This window comes from Vulpes lagopus, chromosome 1, assembly GCF_018345385.1.
Source record: "Vulpes lagopus strain Blue_001 chromosome 1, ASM1834538v1, whole genome shotgun sequence".
Lineage (NCBI taxonomy): Eukaryota > Metazoa > Chordata > Mammalia > Carnivora > Canidae > Vulpes > Vulpes lagopus.
This window is the reverse complement of record NC_054824.1, coordinates 7,887,291-7,914,981: the sequence shown is the minus strand read 5'-3', so window position 1 is coordinate 7,914,981 and position 27,691 is coordinate 7,887,291. Positions and strand designations below refer to the sequence as shown.

At 39.8% G+C, this 27,691-nt stretch overlaps 1 protein-coding gene across 1 annotated transcript in view; it reads right to left on the bottom strand.

Moving 5' to 3' along the window:
• Positions 1–14,466, bottom strand: part of SEC63 (SEC63 homolog, protein translocation regulator) — a 74,398-nt gene extending 59,932 nt beyond the window's left edge. Inside the window, exon 1 of the mRNA XM_041758961.1 lies at positions 14,195–14,466. Coding sequence (XP_041614895.1) covers positions 14,195–14,318 — 124 coding nt within the window. The 5' untranslated portion in view covers positions 14,319–14,466. The remainder of the gene's footprint in view (positions 1–14,194) is intronic.
• Between the last annotated feature and the right edge of the window lie 13,225 nt (positions 14,467–27,691).

Below are 27,691 nucleotides of genomic sequence, written 5' to 3'. Positions count from 1 at the left end.
TTAACTGCTAGTTTCTAGGTTCTAAATACCATTCTCCTCTAACAAGAACAAGGGATCCAAGTATCTCTCCACAGACTATTACAAAAGGGAAAAGAATGATTTTACAGTGGGGAAGTATGGTAGGCTGAACAACTGCCACCCAAGATGTCCACATCCTAATACCCAGAAATGGTGAATGCGTTATTTTACAGAAATAGTCTTTTAACAGAAAAGACTTCACAGATCCAACAAAATTAAGATGAGATGGGGAGATGTATCCTGTTATCTGGATGAGCATAATATAATCACAGGGGTCCTTATAAAGAGGAGGCAGGAGGACCAAAGACAAAGAAGATGATATGACAATGGGAGATGCTGGAGTGATGTCCTCTGAAGATGGAGGGAGGAGTCATAAGCCAAGGAACACATGCTGTCTCTAGAAGCTGGGAAAAGGCAAGAAAACAGACTCAACTCCATAGCCTCCAGGCAGAACCAGCTCTACCAAACACCATGATTAGCCAGTGAAACGGATTTTGGACTTCCACCCCCCTGAACTGTAAGAGAATAAATTTGTGTTGTAATAAGCCATTAAGGTTGTGGTAATTTGTTACATCAACAATAGGAAACTAATACAGAAAGCCTGGCAGACATTATCTTAATCAGGTGATCAGTGAACATCAATAGCAATGGGACAAAATGCAATCATATACCATCTGACAGAATGCAATGAAACACACAACATCAAACATCAGTTTCATAAAATTTCTGCCTAAGATATATAACATCAATCTAATCATGAGAAAACACCAAACAACCCAAATTCAGGTTCATTCCCAAAACAATTGGCCTGTAATCTTCCAAGTCAAAAAGCTGACGATGTGTTCCAGACTAAAGAAGATTAAAGAAACGTCAACTAAATGTCATGTGTGATTCTAAACTGAATTTCTGCTATAAAGAACTTCACTGAGACAAGTGACAAAATGTAAAGAGTCTGAGAATGAAATGACAGTAATGTTAACTTTTTTATTTTCCTGGATAAATTATGGACACTTTTGAAAATATCACTGGTGATTTTTTAATCTATATTTCATTAAATTAAGCCTCCACAGTCTCCCATTTTCAACTATAAAACCAAGGGGAAATTTTAAAAAGGTTATAAGAATAATGCTGAGGTTTCTATTAACCAGATGGCTTGACCTATTCAAAGGAATGATATTCTCCCAATGTTTCTGAACAAAAAAATGTACACATGGTTTTCAGCCCTGTAATTTTGCACAATGTGTATGCGTACATTCTACATTCTATGCCTCACTCTTCCGATCCAAAACTCAAATCTTAACTTTTTAGTATAATACTGAAGTCAATCAGTACTACAAGCTATGGTTTACACAGTAACACACCGGCATTTAGATTTACTGCACAACTAAATATTCAGAGCACACATTCCAAATCTCTACATCAATGACCTCAAAGTCAAAGTAAATATCACAAGTAAAGTCCTTCCAGGCAGGGTTTTAGAAGAATCTTAGAATTAAAACAAAAGTTCATTTTTAAACTTCTAGTTTAGAGAATGACTAGTGTCATGCCTAGTAAAACTTATGTTAAGTAATACCATTAACTTATGATGCAGTTTTTAAAGAAATTATCCACACTTGTATAAAAGGGGAAATTACAAAGTCATAAAACAATTCTGTGATTTTAAAAAACAATATAACATATTATGATCGCTCTCGGCAGCTGAACACAAAAGTTTTTATGTCTGTGGAAATAGTACAGGTTTGGGGGAAGGTTATTATGGTTGTGCTTCATAAGCTATATAATATCTTTGCTAAAATAGTCACAGCCATCTGTCCGTGCCAGAATGATCTGTCAGGGTTTAGTATAACTGAGTGAACTCTTAGCACCATATTCCTAGAACCCAAAAGAGCCGAAAGAATGTTAACCGGAACTGAAGTCTTCAAACCTGTCTGCCTAATCACTGCAAAAGAATTTTTAAAAATCATGTAACTACTTGTAGATTTCTAATACAGCATCTCAAATTTTTTATCACAAAGATGTCATTTTTGACATGAAATTGACATTTTAAAATAGCTCCATCACTTTTAAACACACCAATGAAATCTTTAAAGCCACAGCAATTTCATACCTACCATCATCCATTCACAAAACCTCATGAACAAGCCAACCCTTCATTTTACATCCCGCACACAGTTTTATCCTAATGTGATATATTTTTATCCTGACAAACCATTTCTTATAATACTGACACACATTTCTTAAAATTAATTTTTTATTCCCTGTGACTATGAAGTTTTTCCTAACTTTTTATTTTGAAAATCTTCAAACCTTCAAAAAGTTTAAAGAATATTACAATGGACAATATATCTCACCTATATTCACCAAATGTTAACATTTTGCAACTCCTGGCTTTTCCTCTAATTTCGTTTTCCCCTCTCACTTTTTTTTTTTTAACTTCCTATAAATTGCAAGCATCAAGATGCTTCACCTCCAAATGCTTTAACACATTGTAAAAGAACATCAGGAAGTTTATCATACTCAGGTTTGACATCTATAAGCTTTTATATGTTAAAATTTGATGTACTTTTTTTTGGCGTTACTAAAACAAGATAAATATTATAAGTTGATAAATTACTAAAATTAGAGAAAAATATCTGCTATGCTGTCACTTATAAGCTTGTAAAAACCCCATAAATCCCAAAACTTATTTTTAAAAATGAAAAGTACACTTTTGCCAACCTGACACAATTTTAGACAAAGTAGCTCTACCTTCTAATTTAAGTATATTTTGTTAAAACTCCAAGGTGAAGACTACCTTGCATCATTCAATTTATAGAAAATATACCCTATATAACCAAATTGGCAAAGGCAGCCCTCATTGTTAAATTACTTAGATAAATCAAAATCAGTCAAAGAAAGTATGGGGCAGCCCGGGTGCCTCAGCGGTCTAGCGCCGCATTCGGCTCAGGGCGTGATCCTGGAGACCTGGGATCGAGGCCCACATCGGGCTCCCTGCATGGAACCTGCTTCTCCCCCTGCCTGTGTCTCTGCCTCTCTCTCTGTCTCTTGTGAATAAATAAATAAATAATCTAAAAAAAAAAAGAAGTATGACTTCAGTTTTCAGTGCAAATAAATATATCACTATATATTTTGAAAATAATACCTGAGAAATTTATGAACATGCCTCAAATATAGATTACTTAAATTAATAGAGCTAAATGATATAAAGAGGACATAATTTACTTAAAAAGAAAAAGTACCACACTTCTCTTCCCAAAATCCAGTGACTGCTAAAACTACTCCTAAATCCCTCAGGGGTCCAAGAGTCAGGTTATATTCAATAATCCAAAAAGTCTAAAAAGAGAGATGCCTGAGTGGCTCAGCGGTTGGGCATCTGCCTTTGGCTCAGGGTGTGATCTCGGAGACCTGGGACTGAGTCCCGCATGGGGCTCCCTACATGGAGCTTGCTTCTCCCTCTGCCTTTGTCTCTGCCTCAATCTGTGTCTCTCGTGAATAAATAAAATCTTTAAAAAAAAAAAAGTCTAAAAAGATATTATACATCAGTTTCCTAGATACCCAAAGTCTTTCTACAGCTAGTCGAGAATGTATTACCTCACCATGATGATAATGGCTCACTCACTATTGGGACAATTTTGTTTTATTAATTTGAAAAAATAGTAAAACATGTTTTACTATAATAGTGCAGTCTGGGTCCCAGAATGCTTCAAAATGAGAGGCACGAGAATGACAATTTGATAGTGAAAAATTAGGAATTGCTGCTCTAGGCCTATAGCTCAGAGGTAAACAATGTAGACAGGATCTCTTTTCTCTTGAAGCTTTCATCCTAGTGTGGGGGAGATGATTGACATAGTTCATATTAACAATAAAATATTAGTGATATATACTTATAGCTCAGGCCTAAAGCATCCTAATCTCAAAATACACTAAGAGAAACTAAAGCTTCTGTTATGATCTTAACTGGAATCTGAATGCCAAAATGTGTCATTCTCAAGGCCAAGTCAGAACCATTTGGATTTGGGACAGATAGAGGACTGACTAAACACTACTTGCCACCACCACTACACCAGTGCACATGATCACAGATCACCTAAATTGGAAAATTCAAGAAACCTGAGTTTATCTGTCACCTACACTCGAGAAGGAAACCCACGTAATTTGTTAAATACCGTACTGAAAGTAAGAAACAGAATGGGAGTATATGTATATGGAATGGTTTTAAGTGTATCCGTTGTTAACCGTCGTGATCACATAGCTGACCGGGAGCCAAGGTTCACTATTGCTGCCCAGCCATCTATTGCTGCCCAGCATCATGAGACTACTGTACCACATATCACCCACCCAGAAAAAGACCAAAATTTAAAATTTGAAGCAGTTTCCACTGAATGTATATCAATTTCACACTTTATAGTACAAAAATCGTAAGTTGAACTATTATAACCCAGGACCATCTGTATGATATTTTATAGTATGTAATTTTTTAAATATGCAACTGAAATTTTTTCATTAAACATTTAAAGTAAGAAAGCTATTATCCGTAAAAGGATATATAGGCAAGGTGGCCAAAGAACTATTTTCATCTCATTAATAGGAGAATAGTAAGTCAAGATCTTGTCATTTCTCTGCTTAAAAACCTTCAATAGCTTCCACTGAACTTAAAATAAAATCCGAACTTCTTACCTGCTCTGCACCCCAGCTCCCTCTCTGACTTTATCCCAGATTTCTCCTCACTCTAGCAAACTCCTTCCATTCTGGTCTTCTCTGTTCATGGAATATGCCCAACTCCTTTATTGCCTTAAAGGCTCTTGTACACACACAACTGTTCATCCAGCCAATAGGCTTCAGGTCTCTGAAAGACTGACTTCCTTTTGTCACTCAGCTTGAAGGAACATTTTCAGAAGACTGTCTCTGAATATTTCTCTACACAGTATATATCACTATCTAATATTTTATTGTTAATATGAACTTAATATGAACTATGTCAATCATCTCCCCCACACTAGGATGTAAGCTTCAAGAGAAAAGAGATCCCGTCTACATTGTTTACCAAACACTCGACTGCCTAAACATAATGCCTGGCACATAGTAGGTGCCTAATAAGTATTTGCTGAATGCATCAACTTTCTTACTTACACCTTCCAATAACCTGGGGGATATGTATATATGTATCATACTTGGGGAAAAAAAAAAAAAAAAAAAAAAAAAAAAAAAACAGAGGCTCCGAGAGGTTAAGTAACTTGCCTAAAGTTATAAATGGTACAATGGAATAGTGAATAATCACTAAAGAACAGATAAAGGACAAAGAAAACAAAAGTGAAAATAAACTATTGGGGCTACACCAAAATAAAAAGCTTTTGCACAGTAAAGAAACCAACAAAAAGGAAAGGTAACCTACTGACCAGGAGAAGACATCTGCAAATGATATGTCCAACAAGGGGTTAATATCCAAACTATAAAGGACTTGCACAACTCAACACCAAAACCGTAGTAATTCTCTTATAAAAAAATATAGGGATAACTTTTCATGACCTTGGATTTGCCAATGGATTCTTAAATATGACAACAAAAACACAAGCAATAAAAGATAAACTGGAACTTCATCAAATTAAAAACTTTTGGGGATCCCTGGGTGGCTCAGCAGTTAAGCATCTGCCTTTGGCTCAGGGGCATGATCCTGGAGTCCCGGGATTGAGTCCCACATCGGGCTCCCTGGATGGAGCCTGTTTCTCCCTCTGCCTGTGTCTCTGCCTCTCTCGGTGTCTCTCATGAATAAATAAATAAAATCTTTAAAAAAATAAAAAATAAATAAGAACTTTTGTGCATCAAAGGACACAATCAAGAAAGTGAAAAGATAATCTACAGAATGGAAGAAAATATTTTCAAACCATATATCTAATAAGGGTTTCATATCCAGAATATATGAAGAACACCTACAAGTCAACAAAAAAAGATAACTCAATTTAAAAATGGGCAAATTTTAAAAAATACTTTATTTAAATTCAATTTGCCAACATATAACACCCAGTGCTCATCTCATCAAGTGTCCTCCTTAGTGCTCATCACCCAATTACTGGGCAAATGATTTGAATGGACATTTCTCCAAAAAAGATATACAAATGGTCAAAAGATAAATGAAATGATACTCAACACCATTTGCCACTATGGACACGCAAATCAAAACCATCATGAAATACTACTTCACCACATCTATTAACAATGGTTATAATTTTTTAAAAATCAAAAATAAGTGTTGAAGAGGATATGCAGAAATTGGAGCCCATGTATGCTGCTGGTAGAAATGTAAATGGTGCAGCTACTATGGCAAACAGTTTGGCAGCTCCTCAAAAAGCTAAACACAGAATTATCATGACTAGCAATTCCACTCCTAGGAATATACCCAAAAGAACTGAAAATAAGGACTTAAACAGATACCTGTATGGCACTACTATGTTCACTACAGCATTATTCACAACAGACAAAAAGGGGAAACAAGCCAAGTGTTCATCAAGAGATGAATAAAAATGTAGTATATCCATACAATGGAATATTATTCAGCCATAAAAAGAATGAAGTTCTAATACATACTACAACACAGATGAATCCTGAAAAATTATGCCAAATGAAATAAGCTAGACACAAAAGAATAAATATTGTATAATCCCACTTACATGAAATATTTAGAATAGACATATGTATAGAGACAAAGACTTGAGAGTTTTTCAGGGGCTGGAGGAAAGAATGAAGAGTTACTGTTCAATAGAGTTCATTTGGGGTGATAAAAATGTAAACAGCACATAAATGTAATGTGCACAACACCATAAATGTAATTAATTTTATTGAACTGTTCATTCGGAATAGCTAAAACTACACATTTTATGTTATATATACTTTTCCACATAAAATTAGAAAAAAAAAAAAGATTCCTCCTCAGTACCGTCTCAAGTACGTCCCTTATCTTCCCTATTGCCACCACCATTGTTCAGGCCCTCATTATTTCTTCTCTGCTTCTTAGTCTCTGTTCTTTCTCCTTCTAAGAGAAGTTATTACATTAATTAGCATACAACAAACTGAAAAAAGACATTCTAAAATGCCCAAAAATGACATACTGTCAACCATAACCCATATGAACTCTTCAGCTAGGAATATAAGATCCTCCATCATATGACTTAAATCAACTTTCCGGCCTTTTCTCACTTATTCACTGAATTAATTCTGCTCAACTGATCAGTACTTTGAATACGTTCCATGCTTTCCAGCCTCTGTACTTTTCCTCATATGATTTTGTTTTTATTAAAGATTTTATTTTTAAGTAATCTCTACACCCAACGTGGGGCTCAAACTCACGACCCCGAGATCAAGAGTCACATGTTCCACCAACTGGGCCAGCCAGGTGCCACGCTCATGGGATTTCTTTTTTGCACTACCACCCCCACCATTCTACCCATTAAATCTTTCTCATCCTTTAGTCAAAATACCTCTAGATCCTCACTATCATTTCCAAGTAGATGCAAATACTTTTCAAAGAAACAATGTGATGGTGAGATGGTGTAACATTTCTTATCGATAAAGTCTGGTAATAGGAAACATTCCTTAAAAGGAAGCCCAAGTATAATGTAGATTATTTGCTGTAAACTCCTTTAGTCTGAATAAAAAGTATGATTAAGGGAACAAACATCTGAAAAAACGAAAATAAGCCTATTTTTGTTTTTCAGATTCTTCCAAGATCAAGCAAGTATGCAATATGACCTTTAAGTGAAAACAACTGTACGCAATACATTTACTAATCCAATGCTTGTCACCACACCTACAAAGCCTAGTATGTTGTACTGTAATTCATACTGCCAAGGTCACAGCTGGTTTCCTCTACTGTGTAAGCCTTAAGGGTATATATACTACATGTTTGATACCCCTTTCTGTCAGGATAGAACACAGAGGGGAATGACTTTATTTTCAAATGACTCAAACTTCGCAGATCTCTAATATCCCTTCAAGAGCTAAAGTCTTAGGAAGATTATATGCTCTAAATTAAATATGAACACTCATCAAATATATTCCTGTGAATACACAAAGCTGATTATTAGCCAGTTTTTTTTTCCTGTTAAAATCCACAACAAGAGACTGAAATAATCAACCCTACTGTAATTAGAAACCTAGATAAATCAACAGATAAGGCCAATACTTCATGTTAAATAAAAATGATCATCCCCATCCTTTTCCCTGCACTCAATCCCAAAACTGATAAAAGTAGGTTATTACTGGGCCAATCACCAAACAGCTTTTGAGAGAGGGAGAAATAAGCAAACACAGAAATAAGTGAAAATTCAAAATCTGCACTCTACTCGCTCATTCCCTCCAAGGTACTTTTATATTCCATAAATAGTCCAAGCTGTCTTAGAATTCTCTTTCTAATCTGTCCATTCCCCTACATTTCAGTGTAATAAACCTCTGAAATGGACTCCATCTCCATCTAGTTTTTCCCCACACCCCGTAACCACCACCTCCCACTCTCCTCTGCCAAATCATTCTCTACACAAAAGCAAAACTGATCAAGTCATTACCCTACTTTAAACACTACCAATAACTTACAAGATCAAATGGAAGCTTCCTAAAATGGCAAAACTGACCATGTCACTAACTACTTAGAAACTTCCATTGTTTACCCAAGAACTTACAAAATAAAGTAAGTTAAATCAGCCTAAAATGGTTGATTTACATTTAAGTGCATGTTAAATCTTTACCATTTATTGAACATCTCCATGCCTTTGCATATACTTTCTCCTACCTAAGGAATACACTTCCCCCATTTACCTTTTATGACCTATCTCAAATTTCCTCCTCTGCATGAAACACCCAAATCCCCAAACAGAATTATTCATTCCCTCCCATGTGTTCCCACAGCAATTTCCACTTACCATTTTAATACTTACTATAATGCGTTATATTAATTATAGGAGGCAATATAAGAGTAATGGCTAACAAGAGAAATTCTAGCATTAAGACAGGATTGAGGGACGCCTAGATGGCTCAGTGGTTGAGCATCTGCCTTGGCTCAGGGCATGATCCTGAGGTCCTGGGATCAAGTCCCAAATCAGGCTCCCTGCAGGGAGTCTGCCCTCTCTCTCTCTGTGCCTCTCATGAGAAAATAAGTAAAAACTTAAAAAGAAAAGAAAATACAGACTTGAATCCAACACCCAATCTTCCAACTAGAAGCTATATGGCTTTAGGTAAGTTGGTTACCCCCTCTAGGACTTAGTCTTCTCATTAATAAGATTGGAATAATATGTGAGTCTAGCTCAAAGCACTACCACAAGTGCTTTCAGCACTACCCACCTTGGGGCAGCAAACATTCAAATGAAAAGCAGCAGAGCTAAGATGAGGAGAATCACATTTACCGGTCTCAAGCTGGGGTGGGCCAGGGTAGGGCCTTCCCCACCAAGAGGTGGGACCAGGTCTAAATTCATCCCCACAGCTGGGGGGGTGGGGGAGGAAGGTAGTGAATACAAGGGAATGTTTCACTACCTTTGGATGATGGGATTACAAGCAATTTTTGTTCTGGTTTTGCTTTTCTGCACTGGGTATATAGAACATGCACTGAAAAATCTGATGCCTAGAAGCGGCATCTAGCACAAAGTTAATGCTCTATAAATACCTACTAAATGAAGGAACTTCTAACTTCTAGTGTGTTTGGTTTTGCAAGCATGTTTATATGCATTTATTGCTTTGCTTCTCATAATAACTTCTTATAGGACATATTATCACACCTAGAAAATAAGGCTAATCTCAGAAATTTCTAACAAAATAGGGACTAAACTAGAACTTAAAATCAAAACACACTACTAAAGCACTAAAAGTGGATTCCTACTCACATTCCCAAGTCAGAGAGCTGAATCACTTGTGCAGTGTTTGAAAGGGGGCAAGCAAAGAATAAAGAAATGTAACTTTTTTTTAAAATTTCAATAACCTGGGCAGACCCAGTGGCTCAGCAGTTTAGCACCACCTTCAGCCCAGGGTGTGATCCTGGAGCCCCGGGATCAAGTCCCACATCAGGCTCCCTGCATGGAGCCTGCTTCTCCCTCTGCCTGTGTCTCTGCCTCTCTCTCTCTCTCTCTCTCTCTCTCTCTCTCGGTCTCTAATAAATAAATAAAATCTTTTTAAAAATAAAAATAAAAAAATAAAGTTTCAATAATCTTTTCAAACCATGGGGGGGAAACCTGAGTACAGTATATCTATTTATTTAATCCTCATTTTAATTCTGTAAAACAAATAACTGTGTCTATTTTACAGATGAGTAAATAAAAACAAGGAAGTTAAGTAACTTGCCTAAGATCATACTGTTAGTAAAGCAGCAGATCCAGGCAGGTTTCAAAACCAGGCAGTTTTGAAAAAGTAAGATCAAGGGTAAGGTCAAACAAGTTAAAAAAAAAAAAAAGTCAAGGAGTTAAAACAAAATCTCGGAAAAGGTAATGATAACATTTTATTTCAATTCAAAGGATCAACAAGCCTTCACCTATGGGAACAGATAAAAGCATGCTCTTGATTATTTGAAATTCTAATAATTACAAGCAGTTTTCTCTTGTTAAATACCATTGTAAACCTCTCTTATTAACATTGTTATAACAAATATACTCGGCTTTCAACTCTAAGAATTTTACAGCACTGCTCCACAGTAAGTGCTTCTTAACTTTGTAAAACAAAAAGGCTAAGGCACATATTAAAAGAAATAGACCATCTCCCAAAATGACAACTCCAGCAGAAAACCACTCTCAGGAAGTTCTCCTCTTTGCTAACTACAATTTACAGTCACCTAGGGACCTTTGAAAAAACCAATAACACAGCACCCACTCTGGACCAATTAAACCAGAATATCAGGGGGTGGCTAAAAGTGTTTTTAAAAGCTCCCCCAAGAGATTCTAATGTGAAGTCAGGGTTGAGAACCACTGTTTTAAGGAAATCTAAACCCTCTGTTATTACTTCATCCAGAGCTTTTGTCCACAATGGTCTGAAAAAGAATTCAGTCAACTTATTCAGTCAATTTGCAAACAGCCAGGAGGAGAGTAAGATAAATAGGACCCCTCAACTACTAAAAGGGGTATTAATTCTAAGTGCACTTAGCCCAGTATATTAGACAAAAATCAAGGCAAAAGGATTCCATTAGTGTTCTGGATAACAGTAACTTCAATTAATATATCAAATATGCCAACAACCAAGCTACTTCTATTTCTCAAACCCTAGATTTTACCATCTGTGAAATGGTGCCATGCTTTCTAATGGACTCGAGTCTAATTATTCCAGAAGAGCGACACTGAAAGAACTAAACCTTGAAACTAAAAGACCCACATGTATCAACTTTTTTAAAAAATTAAACAAAGATTACTTAAACTGAACTTTAAAAACTACAGAACTACTGGCAAAAAAAATCTTTTCATGCTTGCCTACAGAGAGTGTCAAGACCACCATAAGAACTCTGAACTCACATGCCTACGTTTTTGTACTTGCCTACTTACAGTTTCATGGGAAAATGAAATAAAATAAGCTTCAAAATCAAATATGAAAATATCCTGTTGTGTTAATCAAAAATATCACTACAGGTCCACATGCTTTATTCAAAACAAACATGCTCCATTCAAAAATTTCAGAATTTTTAAGATTCCAAAAAGACAGTAGTGTCTCTACCTTTACAAGCCCCTGAGATCTAAAACAGCACCAATAATCAAAGAACTTAATATTCCAAATTAATACGCTATATTAATGATAGTTTTCTAAATGAAAAGAATAAAGACTGTAAGTAGCCTCTTAGTGATACAAATGACCAAATTATTTTTTCTGCAAAAACTTTCTTTCTCAGAGCTTCAGGTGAACCTACTAATTCTAAGATTTCTCTTTGAAATTCAAGACAGTGTAAATTGAATTTCATTAAAAAGTCCTTATGATAAAAACATCCTTTTAAAAGCACTGTAATTCTAAAGAAACAACTCAATTATGTTAGATACACAAAAAGAGTCCAAGTGGTGTCCGCCAGTGTTCATGAAAATGATTAGAAGAGCATTTAAGCGTCCACCTTCGTTTTCACAGTGCAATTGTGAGCAAGGCCAAACACACACATCAACACCTGCACGTTTACTGACTAAGGCAAGCCTGAAGCAGAGAGCCAGATGTCAAGACAGAGCAAATCAACACCTTTCTATCTAGCAATGCAGAGACCACAGAGGACTTTGCAGCTAGGCTGACCAGGCTCCACCACAAAGGACAAAGTTACTTAAGCTGTCTAAACTCCAGCTTCTTCACAGAAGGGCAGAGATAACAGTAACAGTACCTACTTCATTGTGTTTTAAGAGAATTAAATAAAGTGACATCTGAATGCCATTAACTTAGAGTCATTATTAACTCCCTACCACTTTTCCAAAGACCACTTCTATGCTGTGAAGGAACTCATGTATCACTTGCCTGCAAAGTTCTCAGGCAAATTTTACAATACAAAACCCACCAAGAAAACAGGGCTTTCAAACTTCAAAAATCCAGTGTAGATTAAAATGACTAATTTCTGAAATCAGCAGCTTCTCAAAACACATTCTAAACAACCCTACCTACTCTCCTGGTACCCTTTTGTCTGCCACACGGCCAGCTGCACACACAAAGGGATAAGTGAAAATAAACCACTATACTGAAAAGTGCACTTTTAACTCAAAATAAAATGACCAGAATTTTTGATAATAGGTTAGAGGCTTTGCAGATAAGGGAAACCATGACAGTATTAGGATTTCTTCATTTATATACGACCCCTGTCCAAAGAACCCAGACAATTCACACACTTAGGAAAAGGAGGCACAACAGTCCAGAAATCCGATTTTCGTCAACTGTCCACTGAATAAGTGGTAACCGGTAACTCTGGGCAGATTTTTGCACCTATTGGACATTTTTAAACTTACTATCAAACGTTCTACAAAATGGAATGCTTTGTTATTTACCTTAAATGCAACCTAATTCCATTATGTAACTCAAGAATTTTACATTTGAGTATTTGAGTCAGTCTTAAAACGCAACAAGCTCTCAGCTGAGTCAATGCTCCCCCAAAGGGTGTATAACCTGGACAGCCTAGACTTCCACCCCACCCGGCTTCAAAGAAGATCTCTAATCAAGTTAGCATAACAGCGTAGCTCCTGTGATATCGAAAGCTCTCCCCAGATGCCAATACCCTCCAAAAACCCTACAAGTTACTGTTAAAATAACCTATTAGGCCCCCGGCAGGCAGTTCCATCAGCTTTAAAGAGATCACTTACCGTATATCCTAGGACAGCGCACCATAAAATAACCCCGGGAAGGAATCTATGTTAGTTAGTTGGTGCTCTAATCCCAGGTGTTTAACGTGGGGGGGGGGGGGGGGGAGATTCAGGACTGAAAGCAGATGGACCAGCTGGCTACCTGGCAAGTCTACCTGCAGAGGATGAACTACCTCCAAGACTCAATCCTTCATGCTCGCGCTTTTTTTTTTCCGCCATCAACAGGAAACTCCAAAGAGAAGGAAATAGAGAACAGGCTCTTTTTTTTTTTTTTTTTTTGCAAAGGGTTAGGATAACGGCATTGCTTCCAACCCCAACCCCACAGTGTTAGTGAGCAAAGGAAAAAGCAACAGGGGGGAAAGGGCCGCCGCGGGCGGGGGTGGGGTGAGGGGGGGCAGGTGAGCCCCGCTGGGAGCCCCAAGCGCGACGGTGCCCTAAACGGGGATGCGAGGGCACAGGGAGCCTCGGGGGCTCGGAGTGGCCGCGGGCACGTCCGGCTTCCTCCCCGACCCCCATCCTCCCCATCCCCATCTCGCTCCCTCCAGACGGAAAAATGACCTATACGATCCGAGGCAGGGAAGACAAAGAGGCAGGAGGAGGCTGCAAGGGGCGCCCGGAACAATGGGTGCGAGCGGGCGAAGCGAAACTCCTGAAAAAAGACAATGAGACGCGGGGCGGAGCGGAGCGCGGAGCCGGGAGCGGAGCCGGGAGCGCGGAGCCCGGAGCGCGGAGCCCGGAGCGCGGAGCCCGGAGCGGAGCCCGGAGCCCGGGGCCGCCGACGCCTCTGCACCGGGCGGGCGGCTGCACCCCGACGCTGGGGGCTGGGCCGGGCGGGGGCGGCGCGGCCCACCGGCACCGGCGGGGCCTGCGCGGGGCCGCGGGCAGCGGCCGGCAGGACTCACCGGCGTTCTGGTCCCGGGGCCAGAGGTAGTAGGTGGCCGGGATCACGATGAGCCCCACGAAGGAGGTGAGGAAGTAGAAGAAGGTGTTCCCGCTGTCATCGTACTGGAACTGCTGTCCCGCCATGGCACCCCCCCCTCCGCCTCGCTCCGCTCACCGCCGCCGCCGCCACCACCCCGCCGCTCTGCGCCCCGGCCCCAGCGCCCCGGCCCTGTGTGGCGTAGCTCGGACGCCGCCGCCGCCGCCGCCGCCTCTCCTCCCCGCCCCCACGCTACTCTCACGGACACGCCGCCGCCGCCGCTGCCGTCGCCACCTCTCGCGAGAAGACAGAGTTCCCGCCCCGCTCGGCTTTTCCCTCCCTCTGCCTCTCCCCGGCGCACTCGCTAAGGGAGACGTGGCGCGCGCAGCCGTGGAACTCCGCGAGGCCCCGCCCTTGACTCCGCCCCCATGGCTCGGCCCCGCCCCCTTGCTCTTCCAAAAGTGGCTCCTCCCCCCTCCGGAGCCCCGCCCCCAGCCTTGGAGCTCACCGGCTGTCCCCGCCCTTTCTCTTCCGCCTGCTTTCTCAGCGATCCAGCGGTGTCGGGGTTCAGGGGGGCTTTTTAGGGGGTTCCGGCAAAGACCCGCGGAGCAGTGGGTGCACGCGGCTCACCTGGCTGCGCCTGGATCCGCAGCTCTTCCGTTTAGAGCTGAGGCTTCCTTGCCTCTCCCTTCTCCCGTCCTTACCTCACCTTGTCCTGCCCTCTCGCTTATTTAATTTCCCTGGTCGACGGTAACATTTCTTTAGGTTCCAGGTCCGTTCCTCCAGTCCCCACATTTTGAAAACGAGGGTCATTCAGAGTTGGGCGGCGCAGGGGGGTTTTGTTGGCAAAGTAATGTTTGCTACTAAAAGACTGAGGTCTGCACTGAGCCCATTTTGCAGATGGAGCTTCCCCAGGCGGACAGAGACGGTGACCTACCCATCCCAGAGGCAACACGTTGTAGACACCAGGTCACCAGTGTCTTCTTTGACCTCTTTTGCTTTATATAATTTAATCATCAGTAAAGGGATGTCTGGGTGGCTCAGTGGTTGAGCGTCTGCCTTCGGCTCAGGGAGTGATCCGGGTCCGGACAGGGTTGCCCGCCTCTCTATCTCTCTGCCTCTCTCTGTGTGTCTGTCGTGAATAAATAAATAAATAAATAAATAAATAAATAAATAAATAAATAAATAAATAAATAAATAAAGTCTTTTAAAGAAGAATAATGATAATAGTCAGTAAACCCCTTGGAGTACATCAGTGCATGCTCCCTCTCCAGATGAGGAAATTGAGGCTTAGAGAGATCGCCTAAAGTCATGCACAGTAAAAAAAAAAAAAAAAAGAAAAAAAAGAAAAGAAAAAGAAAGAAAACAGAAATAAAGGTCTGGGGATTCAAACCCAGATTACTCTGATGCCACAAAGCCAGTGCCCTTGGCCACCACCTCGTCGTGGGCCTCACATTGCCCTCAGAGTGGCTGGCACTCCTTGGGAGGTGTGGGCATGGTCTGTGCTTGGAGAGGGACAGCTAGGGAAGCAGTCACTGTCAGGAGCCTCTCTCTTGGCTGCCTGTTGAGGTCCCAGAGGCCCGAACCAGCTGAGCTAGGACAGAGGGCTGGTGCCCTGATCTGGGAATGACCCCCCACGGTCCCACTGTAGCCCTGGCCAGAGGCCTATCCCAGTGTCTCCATCTCCCCTCTAGGGATCAAAAGGAAAGACCCACCCAACCTACCTCACAGACTGGTTGTGAAGATTAAAGGGAATGATAGTGAAAATGCTTTGAAAAATGTAATAAGCAGGGGCTCCTGGGTGGCTCAGTTGGTTAAGCATCTATCTGCCTTCAGCTCAGATCATGATCCCTGGGGCCAGTCGGGAGCCTGCTTCTCCCTCTTCCCCCTGCTCGTGTGCTCTCTTGCTCTCTCTCAAATAAATAAAATATTTTTTAAAAAAGAGAGAGAGAAAGAAGGAAAAATGTAATAAGCGAATACCACACATTGCACTATTTTTTAAAATGTGTTTTAAGACTACAATCTATTTACTAACTTCTTTTCAATATGCTTTCACATGTCTTTTATTTTGTGTCCTCAAAACTAGCTTTTATCATAACTGGTAAAGCTTTTCTTCATAATGGATTATTTTCACGTGGAATGTCTCTTCCTTTTCAAGTGTCCTACCTACCCATTTTGAAAAGGAAATTTTAAAAAATCATCTTCTCTGCATTTCCTTCCTCATTTTTTTTCTGTATAAAGTTTTCAAGGCTGTTTTAGAGGGGAAAAAAATAAAAGAGATGTGAGGGGAATAGGACTGAACTGTGAAGTCAGCATAGCATTCTGATTACCCCAACTCAGATATGCCCAGAACAATTTGCCTTGCTTCAGAAACAAATTAGCCATAAAATTGGCTCAACTGAAGTGGGTAGGTTCCTGAAGTTTTTTTTTGTTTATCTTGAATTTGTTATTAAGTCTTCCCAGGTTTTCATAATGCTGAACAAGTTATTTTTTATTACTCTGATTATACGTTTTACTCAGCATTTGTGCAAAGATAATACATCAGTTTTATAACCTTGTGACAATATAAATTATTGATGATAAATATCTTCCTTCTGACTTTTTTCCTGCAGGAGTAATCATTTCACTGCAGCTTTGGGTGTTTGCATAAGAGTGGCTTGAACAAAACTGAAGTATGAAATAACATTTTGAATGAATCATATTTATTTGCTAACCTCCAGACCAATCTAAAACATGCATTTTTTAAAGCAAATTAAAGAATGTGAAGGGAGGTGTTGGACAGATATTAGGGCTTGATTACGCTCAACTCTGAAATCATGAAAACAACTTTAAAGAGGTATTGAAGGCTGTGGTTTGTTCTTTAGGATTGGGAGCAGGTCTGTATTTTGGCTCCTCTCTTTTCATAAGTATCATCTGTTTTTAAAGATATAAAGACATTTTATCCTAGAACTTAACGATAAGTTAAGAACTTAAGAACACAAATAAACTCGGATCACTCAAATATTCTCCAAAACAAATCTGAACTATACCTTTAATTAATCACAATTTCTGATTCAGGGTATTTTCAAATTAACACAGTAGTTTCTTTCAAAGGACTATTTTAACGAAACATTTAATAATAGTAAGTGAATATGGTGGAACCAGATCTACATACACATTTTGTTCTTAATCTAATAGCATGTTTTAAAAAGGCATTTTTGTATTATCTATATGTCTGTAAATTAATATTTTAATCAACTTCATTTCGACTGCTAGGTAGGTAATTCCTCTCAAGTATAGAAAGCCTGACTATTTTTAGGTTCTTCTTAATAATTTACTTTTTCCTTACTTTTCCTTTATGTGGCCGTAATCAATATTATTTAATTTTCCATTTAATGGAATTAGCCTCAAAGAGACTGGAAAGACCCAAATTATTAGGTAGGTACATGCAATTATTTCTAGTCATTTCTCCCTCCCCCTACCCTGTAATAATCTTCACTGCCAAAGCCTATCAAATCATCTTTAATGTTAAACTCCTTATTACTTTGTTTCAGAGTTAGAATGTTCTTCCATTAAGAGCTAAATTCAAGCATCTAGGTGGCTTAGTGGGTTAAGTCTCCAACTCTTGATTTCAGCTCATGATCTCAGGGTCATGTGATTGAGCCCCACATGGGGCTCCATGTCCAGCCGGGAGTCTGCTTGAGATTCTTTCCCTCTGCTGCTCCCTGTGCTCTCTCGCTAAAATAAATAAATATATTTTTTTAAAGAGCTGTATCTCTTCTAATACAAATTAACCAATTCGTTTTTATTTGTCCTTAATAGACATGAGGTTACCCCCTTAGTAATGGCAATAGTAACATCAACAAAGTAACATTTGTACCAGACTTACAATTTACAAAAAGCACCCACCACATTATTACAGTTAAAATTTCAGATCATGGCCTACACATTGGAAATTTGACTAGATAAAAGGTATCAAACCATTTTAATCCTTTCATTCCCTACCCCTGTAAGAACCTTAGTATGCAATGAAACCCCAGTCTTACACTTGGAGAGAATGCGAAGGGATGTGTGGAAAGACATTAGGACTTGATTATGCTTAACTCCAAAACCATGAAAACAACTTTTTTTAAAGATTTATTTATGAAAAAAAAAAAGATTTATTTATGAGAGAGAGAGAGAGAAAGCATGAGAGAGTGAGAAAGAGCATGATTCCAGGGGAGAGGCAGAGAGAGAAGCAGACTCCCCACTGCTCCCCCAGGAACCCAGGACCTTGACCTGAGCAGACACTTAACAGACTGAGCCACCCAGGCACCCCATGGAAATAATTTTATTTTATTTTTTTGAAGACAATTTTAAAAGAGAAATAGAGGGCAGTGGTTTTTAAGTGTTAGGAGTAGGTCTCTTTTTTGGCTTCTCTCTTTTCATGAGTATGTTGGACTTGTCAATATTCTTACTCCACCCCTACCTTTGTGATTACAAAGCTGAGAATTTATTGCACTAAAACCAGTTGTCAATGATGTATCAAGAAACTCAGGTCAGGGGCACCTGGGTGGCTCAGTGGTTGAGCATCAGGTCATGATCGCCTGCTTCTCCCTCTGCCTATGGTCTTTGCCTCTCTCTCTCTGAGTCTCTCATGAATAAATAAACAAAATCTTAAAAAAAAAAAAAACACTTCAAAGTCATTTCTTTATGAATTAATTACCAACATATCCAAATTTCTTGATTAAAAAAGATAATGATTGACATTGCCCAGTAAGCCATAAAATAGCTCTGGATGAAATTTCCCACCTTATTCTTCTTGGAAGAATGGCCCTATGTAGACAGAAGAGTTCATTATGGGCAAATATCAAAGGCATATACTTGAGTAGGAAGAAAAAAAAAATCTCAATAGAGATCAGGACTTCAGGAAAAACATAAATCATGTTTCTGAAAAGCAAATATTTGTGGGTCCTAACACATATAAGATTGGAGGACCCTAATTAGAAAGAAGAATATAAAATTATGATTATAAAATTAGGCACAAAAGTCAATATTTGCTTTGGACTTTGGGTGATAATGATGTGTTAACTAACATAGGTCCATTAGTTGTAACAAAGATTCGCCTCTATGAGGGATGTAGATATGAGGGAGGGGCCATACATGAGTGGGGGCAGAAATTACATGAGGAATCTCTGTACCTTCCTAATTAAAAAAAAAAAGGAGTCTCTGTACCTTCCATTTCATTATTCTTTGAACCTAAATCTGCTCTTAATAATAAAGTATGCTAAAGATAGTTAATATTTATAATAATTATAATTGCTATAGGGTTGTGTACTATAAACAAAATAACTCTGATAAACTCTATTTTCATGATTTCCATCAGGATTTTTTAAAACTATGGTCCATTTGGGGGAACCTGGATGGCTCAGCAGTTGAGTGACTGCCTTCATTGGCTCAGATAGTGATCCTGGGGCCCTGGGGTCTAGTTCTGCATCAGGCTACCCATGGGGATCCTGCTTCTCCCTCTGCCTATGTCTCTGCCTCTCTTTCTGTGTTTCTCATGAATAAATAAATAAAACTTAAAAAAAAACTATGGTACATTTATAAATGTATACATTGCATATTGAATATATTCCTACTAAAAGAGATTTTCCTTTTTGATAAGCCTCAATGAGAACCAAATCTTCTGCCCACAATTTTAACACATACTGAGTGGAAGAATTTTGCACAGAATAGTTTCTGGTTCTGTATATTTCAAACTATGTTTCTCCTCTACTACCTATTTACTTTAGGTACTGGGCCTCCTGGGATATATTCATATCTTGAATCAAGATGTATCACTCTTTCATGTGACAATAGGGCATGACTGCCTAGAAGGAGTATTCCTGAAGGTGGTAACAACTATACACAGAACTCTACACTACATAAAAATACCTCCCTAACTCCAAAATGAATATATACCCTAACCTCCAAATATACAGATTATTATAAAGAAGAAATTCAGTCATTCACCATTTAACATTCACAGAGCTCACACACTATTAGCCAGTGTGGGGAATGTAAGTGTGGGAAGCTTAAGACAGAGTCTCTGACCTCCAGAAATTCACCTACAATTTTAATGAAGTGGACATACTATCTCAATAAGTAGTAAAAACCCAAGGGAGGGACTGACAAATGCAATAAGAGGTATACTGATAAAAATATTTACAAAGTTCATAGCAAAGAGGCATTTGTTTTATCAGAGAACATCAGAGATCTTCAAGGAAGAGATGGCAATTGAGGTAGGCCTTGAAACTTAAATAGAAATTGAATTTAAAAAATCCAGATGGAGTCAGCTCAAAGAACATTTGGAGAATACCATAAAGTCCAGTCTGTGAATGGGACTAACAGAGTTGAAAAAAATACTTTTAAGTCAGGCTTCCAGTTTCCAAGCTACATACTAGCAATATTGCTTTTAAAGTGAACTTTGTTGAAGGAGTGCATGAGTGGGAGACATTGCAATCCCCTTGGGATGCCTTAAAGAAAGAGAAAAAAGGAATGGTTTGAACTAACATGGTTTAAGGACAGTCCTGCAGGAAACAAGAGGGCGAACTAGGCCACCATTTCTATTATTTTCTTCTTTCTTCTTTACCCAGAATATAGTTTCCACTCTTTGATATCAATCAAATCTTCTTAAGATCTAATACAAAAGTTGTGTCCCCAAAAAGACTTCTTTGACATGCCTTACCTCACTTGGCTGGCTCTTCAATTTCACATCCTGTTCCCCCCTCTACTTCCAATCTTGCTGCCCACTCTGTCATTCCTCACATCTGTTCTCTACACAAGAGCCAGTAATCCTTTTTTCCCCCTTCTTTTAACTTTTGATTTTGAAATAATTATAGATTCACAAGAAGTTGCAAAAATAGTAGAGAGAGGCCATGTTCCCTTCACTCAGCCTCCTCCAGTGGTAACATCTTATATAACTAAAGTACAGTATCAAAATCAGAAAATTGTCACTGGTACCACCTACAGATCTTATTCAGATTTCACCAGTTTTACATATACACCTGGGTGTGTATGTGTGTAAGATCTCTCAAAAACCTATGAGATCATTTAAAAGCCTCCTTTCCTCAAAATCCTCCACAGTCTTTGTAACTTACTAGAAAGGAAGCCAAGGGTTTGGGTCTGCAAGGTCCTAAGTCAACTGCCCTCCCCCCTCCACCTCTCTGGGGTTCATTGCTCCCACTGCCCCCTCATTAACTTATTCCAGTCACACTTGGCTTCCTTTCTGTCCTCAGGGCCTTTGCACATAGTGTTTTTCTGCCTGGAATATTCTTTCCCCCCAGCTATCCCAGTGATCCCCTTCAAAGCCCTCATCATTCAGGTCTCTGCTTAAATATTACTTCTTCAGTAGACACCTTACCTGATCTCATAAAGTAGCATCTGGGGCGCCTGGGTAGCTCAGTTGTTTGGGCAACTGACTCTTGATTTCAGCTCAGGTCTTGATCTCAGGGTTGTGAGACTGAGCCCGTCGTTGAGCCCCCACTTTGGGCTCCACGCTGGGTATGGAGCTTACTTAATTTAAAAAAAAAAAGTAGCCTCCTCCTTCATTTTCTATCTCCTTGTTTGCTTTTATTTTTCTTCAGGACATTTCTCACCAAGTGACATACTCTATACTGATTTGTTTTTCTTTATTGAATTTCTTCCCCCACTCCTCCACAAAATTGTTTTTATTTTTATTTTTTATCTTAAATTTTATTTTTAAGTAATCTCGACACCCAGTGTGGGGTGCAAACCCACAACCCCAAGATCAAAAGTCACATGCTCTACTGGCTGAGCCAGCCAGATGCCCCTATAATTGTTTTTGTTATAGTCTATCCTTTTACATGCTATGTAAATTCATGTTAATTGTTACAGTCTCAGAAACTGTATTTTCTGCTTAAATTTGAGCAAAAGCCTGGTCAAAACCTTCCATTTAAAACAAGTTTCCCTGACTCTTTTTTCCCTTTCCTTCTTTTCCGGTTTCTCCCCCACCTTATCTGGTTCACACTATGGAATAGCAGATCACACAGATAATGGGAAGTAGTGTATGTTGTGGGATTTTTGCATTTGTATAGGGAGGGGGCTTAAGTCATACAGTTGTGCCCAATTGGTGGGTCTGGGTCACAGCCATGCCACAGTTGCAGAGGAGACTGGGAAAGTGAGTTTGGTGAGATGAGAAAGTGAGTATCTTCTATGGTGAGGTAAAGGTTCTGCCTCATGTGGTGAGAGATTCCCAAACTTTGGAAGGGGCACAGATGCCACTAAGAATGTCAGTGGTCCGTGGAAACTGGGCAGTTAAATGGTGAGATCCTCTAGACATTACTTCCTGGGCTGTAGTTAGCATCTGTCTGAAACCCTTAATTGAAAGAAGAAGATATTAGAAGTTTGACCTCACTTAGTTGCTAAGGTTGGCAACCTTTGCATGGCAGCCTAAGACCAGCACAAGCAGCTGGATGGGAGCTTGCTTTGTTCCTGGGCTACCTAGGGGTGAGCAGTTATGGTCACTATGGGGTCCCCAGCTCTCATGGCCCACTTAGATTAGCACAGACTCAAGGTAGCCACCCTTGAGCTGAAGATATTTCAGCATGAGTGAGCATTTCCAGTCCACCAAAAGCACATTTCTATAGGTTATCCCCGCCAACACTAACTACTCAGAGGAAGGGAAACTTTGACTTGTAGGCCGCTTAGATTCATCCCTCATTTTAGCTTCTGATTCATGGGACAAGTTGGCAAGAGACCTTAAGTGTTAAGTTAACTTGTTACCCTGCTTTGATAGGTGATGAGATAGACTAGACCTCTATGACAATAGAGCTGTAACACATAACCTTGCCAGCAACTAATCCAGGAATTCAAAACACAACTTCTTCAGCCATCAGCTCAGAACATCAGGTCTAGGTCAACTGCCAGCTTTCCAGTTTTTTGCCCTCATGTTCAAATTGGGATCAACCAGCCAAATACCAGGCCTAAGCCCATCACGCAGGATGACCCGCTCCAAGTTAGCCTGTCTCCTCCATCTCCATGCCAACAACCTATGGTCAGAGCACACGTGAAGCTTTCCCTTCTTTGCACTGCAAAGCTTCCCCATTCCCCTGCCTGGCTTTAAGTCTCTGCCAGATGCAAGTGATGGTGGCAGATTCCCTTGCTGTAGCAAGCTCTGAATAAATAGCCTCTGCTTGTCCTCATTTGGATCATCTTCATTTGTTTCCACACTAGGTAAATGCTACATGAATTACTTTTAACAGTTGTTAGGTATAGTATTACCCACTAGTAGCCTAGCATACATGTCTTAATTATCTGCCAAGTGCCTACATCTCCTCTCACCAAAACTCTGGGGAAACCAACTAAACAACCTGAGAAGGCAGCTCGTTGTTTGAAATCTGAGCTAGGACCACAGAAATAAAAAGCCTTGTTATAACGGAAAGAATGTTCTTCCTTAGCAGGGATTACTGATTTGATCCTTATAATGAGCCCTTCTGCATACCTATTTCCATGACATTCTCTGTTCACATGCATGAGAGCTACCAAACCTTGTACCATATATATAGCTGTGCTTTTCAAGCTATCTTTGACCATTCTTCATAGCAAAAAAATATATTTTACAGTACAGCTCATCCTATTACTGGGGGGAAAAAGTCAGAAAAGAGAACTTGACTCTCACCCTGTGCAATGTGCTGTGTTATTTTTCTATCTTACCCTATAAAGTTGTTCATATTAAATATAAGCAAATTGTACTTATTTTTATATAAAATGCTTTCTTAAAGAAATACCCAACTGCAGTCTGGAAGCTTTCTGAAGATGGATAGGGATACTTGGCCACAGAATACAGATAAGGCCCCCTTTGACAATAAGTGTATTCTTGAAAATATTTTGTCTCGTTTGTGCTGGGGAATGTGTCATTTAAAGTACTCCTCTGGGACAGTTCTCAAACTTCAGTTGCAAAAGAATCACCTGGAAGGCTTATTAAAACACAGATTGGTAGGCCTCATACCCAGAGTTTCTGATTCGGGCTGTACAGGGTGGCCTAAAAATTTGCATTTCTCATGAGTTCCCAGGTGATGCTGATTCTGCTAGTCTGGGAACCACACTGCTCTAATGAATCATATCTAAATCAAATCACCCTTTTGTGCAATGAATAACCACTTCCTAATTTACCTATTTGTTAAATGTCAAGTCTACTGAAGCAAAGTATACAAAGTATGGTGTAGTGGTTGGATGTGTGTATCATTCGGGTATGAGCAGGAGGTCAACAGTCAGGAATTAAGGAAGATAGTCTGCTTGCTGATTCCTTCTTCCAGCCACTCTGGTGCTCCTTTTCAGAGCCATTTTACCACTCAATAATTTATTTAACAAATATTTGAGACTCTGAGCCAAGAGCTGTGCTAGACTCTAGATTACAGTCAGCCTGAGAATTTTATAAGAAAACATTTTCCTTTAGAAAGCTGTAGAACGATGCCAAGACCATTTTTCTATGCTTTTAAGCCCAATTAGTTCCTGACAGGTGAAGGTCAGTTACCCTTCCAGAAATGAGAAGATGAGAAAAGCAGGCAACTGCCACAGATTTTAGAGTTTCTAATCCACTGGTCTTTGGAAGCAGTGTCTTCCAGATCTCCTCTATGAGGAGTTGCACAGCACCTAGGTGCTGGTTAAAATTGTAGTTCCTGGGCCCTTGCTGATTCTGACTCAGTGAGTTGGAGTAAGGCCTGATTATTGTATTTTTAGCAGTAACTCCAGGTAAGTCTTTAAATCAAGCATGGGAAACCCTGTGTTAAGCTACCTTAGAATTCAATACAGATTTTAGAATTATATTAACTGAAAAAAGAACATATTTACAGTAGTTCAGCGGTCCTCAAACTTTGGTGCATATAAGAGCCACTTGGGGAACTTAAGAAATTTCCGATGTGTAAGCCATTCTCTATACCAGTTATATCAGAATATTTCTTCCCACCTCCCACTGTGATTCCAATCGGCAGCTATATTTTAGAATGACTACTATCATTTATAAAAGTTAAGCTCCTCTTCATATTGAAGCACCTAGTTGCCTCCAATCACCATGAAAACCTGCAACGTGCTTAAGTGTTAGAGGCTTAAATGTTGGGGTAGGTGATACCCTATCAAGTAATTTGAGGGCTGTTGAACTGCTGAGCAGCAGTGTTTTAGCTTTAGAAAGCTCTGTACTGAATCAGGAACAACCTCAAAAAGTTTGATGGCTTCAGAGATTCTGCTCAAAGCTGTAGTCTAGTGCCTCTCAAAATCTAGTGTGCATATGGATCCCTGGGGACCTTATTAAAATGAAGGTTCTAATGAAGTCTGAGGTAGGATCTGTGATTCCTCATTTCTTTTTTTTTTTTTTAAGATTTTATTTATTTATTTGAGAGAGAGAAACAGAGAGTACAAGGTGGGGGGAAGGGCAGAGGGAAAGGGAGAAGTAGACTTCTCACTGAGCGGGGAACCCAATGGGGCTCCCAGGACCCTGAGATCATGATCTGAGCCAAAGTCAGACTGAGCCACCCAGGGGCCCCTGTGATTCCTCATTTCTAACAAACTCCAGGTGATAACTTATGTGGCTGGACCATGAACTACACTTTGAGTAGCAAAGTTGTAGAACTCCCCCACCCACCCAAATTTACTGTCAGTAGATAAAAACTGCAAAAGTATATAGTGACGGCTAAGATCGAAGAGACTGGCCATGTAGGCAAGACACCATATGCCTACTGAACATCATAAAAGGAGTGCTTTTATGGAAACAAAAGTAGGAAGAACTGTAGACCAAACTGATGAGATAGATTTGACACAATCAAAGTTAAAGAATGTGTGCAATACTGGAAGATATGGCAGGAAGTGTAGATAGAGAAAAGCAGACTAGTGTAGAAGGGAAGAGTTTGGGCTTCCAATCAGCTTACAATTCAAAACCTGGCTTCCTGTTCACTACCTATGTGATCTTAGGCAAATGGCTTAACTTCATCTGTAAAATGGGAATAACTTTTTCCCATGTATGCTTAGTCAATGAAAGGTGCCCAACCTAGGGCCTGACAACAACAGGTCATCAATAAATGATTGCCATCAGTGTATCAATGTAGCCTCAGTGTCTACTTCCCCAGATTTAGGTTCATTCATACAATTTTTTGGATGGCTCTCCATCCCCTCTTGGCATGCTGTAGGAATCCAGCTTCATGCGGACGTTGCACAAGTGACCAGGGGAGCTCTCCTGTGTGCCCGTTTTGGATTTGCAAATTGCTCTCCTCCATGGCTAATTAGGTTACAACGCTGCAGGTTCAGACTACAATGGAATCCAGAGAGGCCATTGCCCAGCCTTCATCACCATTGTTGCCACTGCTTAAATGCTAGAGCCTTTGCATCTGATTGTTGGAGTCCATGATGTCATTGCTCTTGCAAGAAGAATATACCTCAGTATTACTATGTTGTTGGTGATGGCTGTAGAGTGTTCTCTGAAGTTGGGGGTGGGGGATAGAAGAGCCAATGGAGAAGTCCACAGAAAGGATTCTTGAGTGGCCAAGAATCACAGAGCCTTCCATTCATATATGAGAAAAGGCATTTTTCTCCCCAGAGCGCACAGGGTCAATCTCCACTCTATCCAGAACTGCTCATATGAACGAACTCCTTGATGCTAAAGCCTTATTGTTGATAACAGGAATGTTTGCTGAGAACTTTACATTCATTAATTCATTTCATTCTCAAACAACTCTGTGAAGTAGCTACTAGAACGGCACCCAATTTCAACGTGAGGAAAAGGAGGCTTAGAGGGATGGAGAAACGTACCCAGGGACACACACAGGGAGTAAGCAGTGGAAGTGAGTTTGGAATCCAGGCAGTTGGAATCCAGGACAGGGACGTTCCTCTTTGCATCTGCTCCCTACCCTGCTCCCTGCACCAGATTCCCCTTACTTACCAACATGTTATCCCAGCTTCCACCTGGGGCCCCAGTCAGTCGGACTTATCTATATATGTCTTTACCCCAATTGTGGACAGGGTTCAAGTGTTTTACCCAAAGGGCTCCTCAGTCCTGATACATGTCAGTAAATGGAAATAGCTACACAGTAAAGAAGGCCATCAGGTTCCACTCTCCTAGAGCATCTGAATCTTAGGTCTGTTCCAGCAAAGTCCCCCAGTTATGGGATTAAGATGATATTGATGGAATCAGTTTGTAAAGGGCTTTGAAGATCAGAATAAGGAATCTGGACTTTAACCTATAGTCAAATTCTAAGACTATCAATACAATGTCAGGGGGTAAAGGAGATTTCTAAAAAGGGCAAAAGGAATGAAAATTTTAATCTCCGTTTCATTTGTTCAGGCTGTCAATGACTCAGATTTGGGTTCCAAAACTAGTGATGAGGGCAGCCCAAGTGCTTCAGATAGAAAGTTCCACAATAAAAAAATATAAGAACAAGTGAATAGCTGTCAGACTATTATTAACTGTAATACATACAGGGTTACAACTGCAGTGACCCACCCCTGACCTGCAGGTATCAGATGAAGGTGT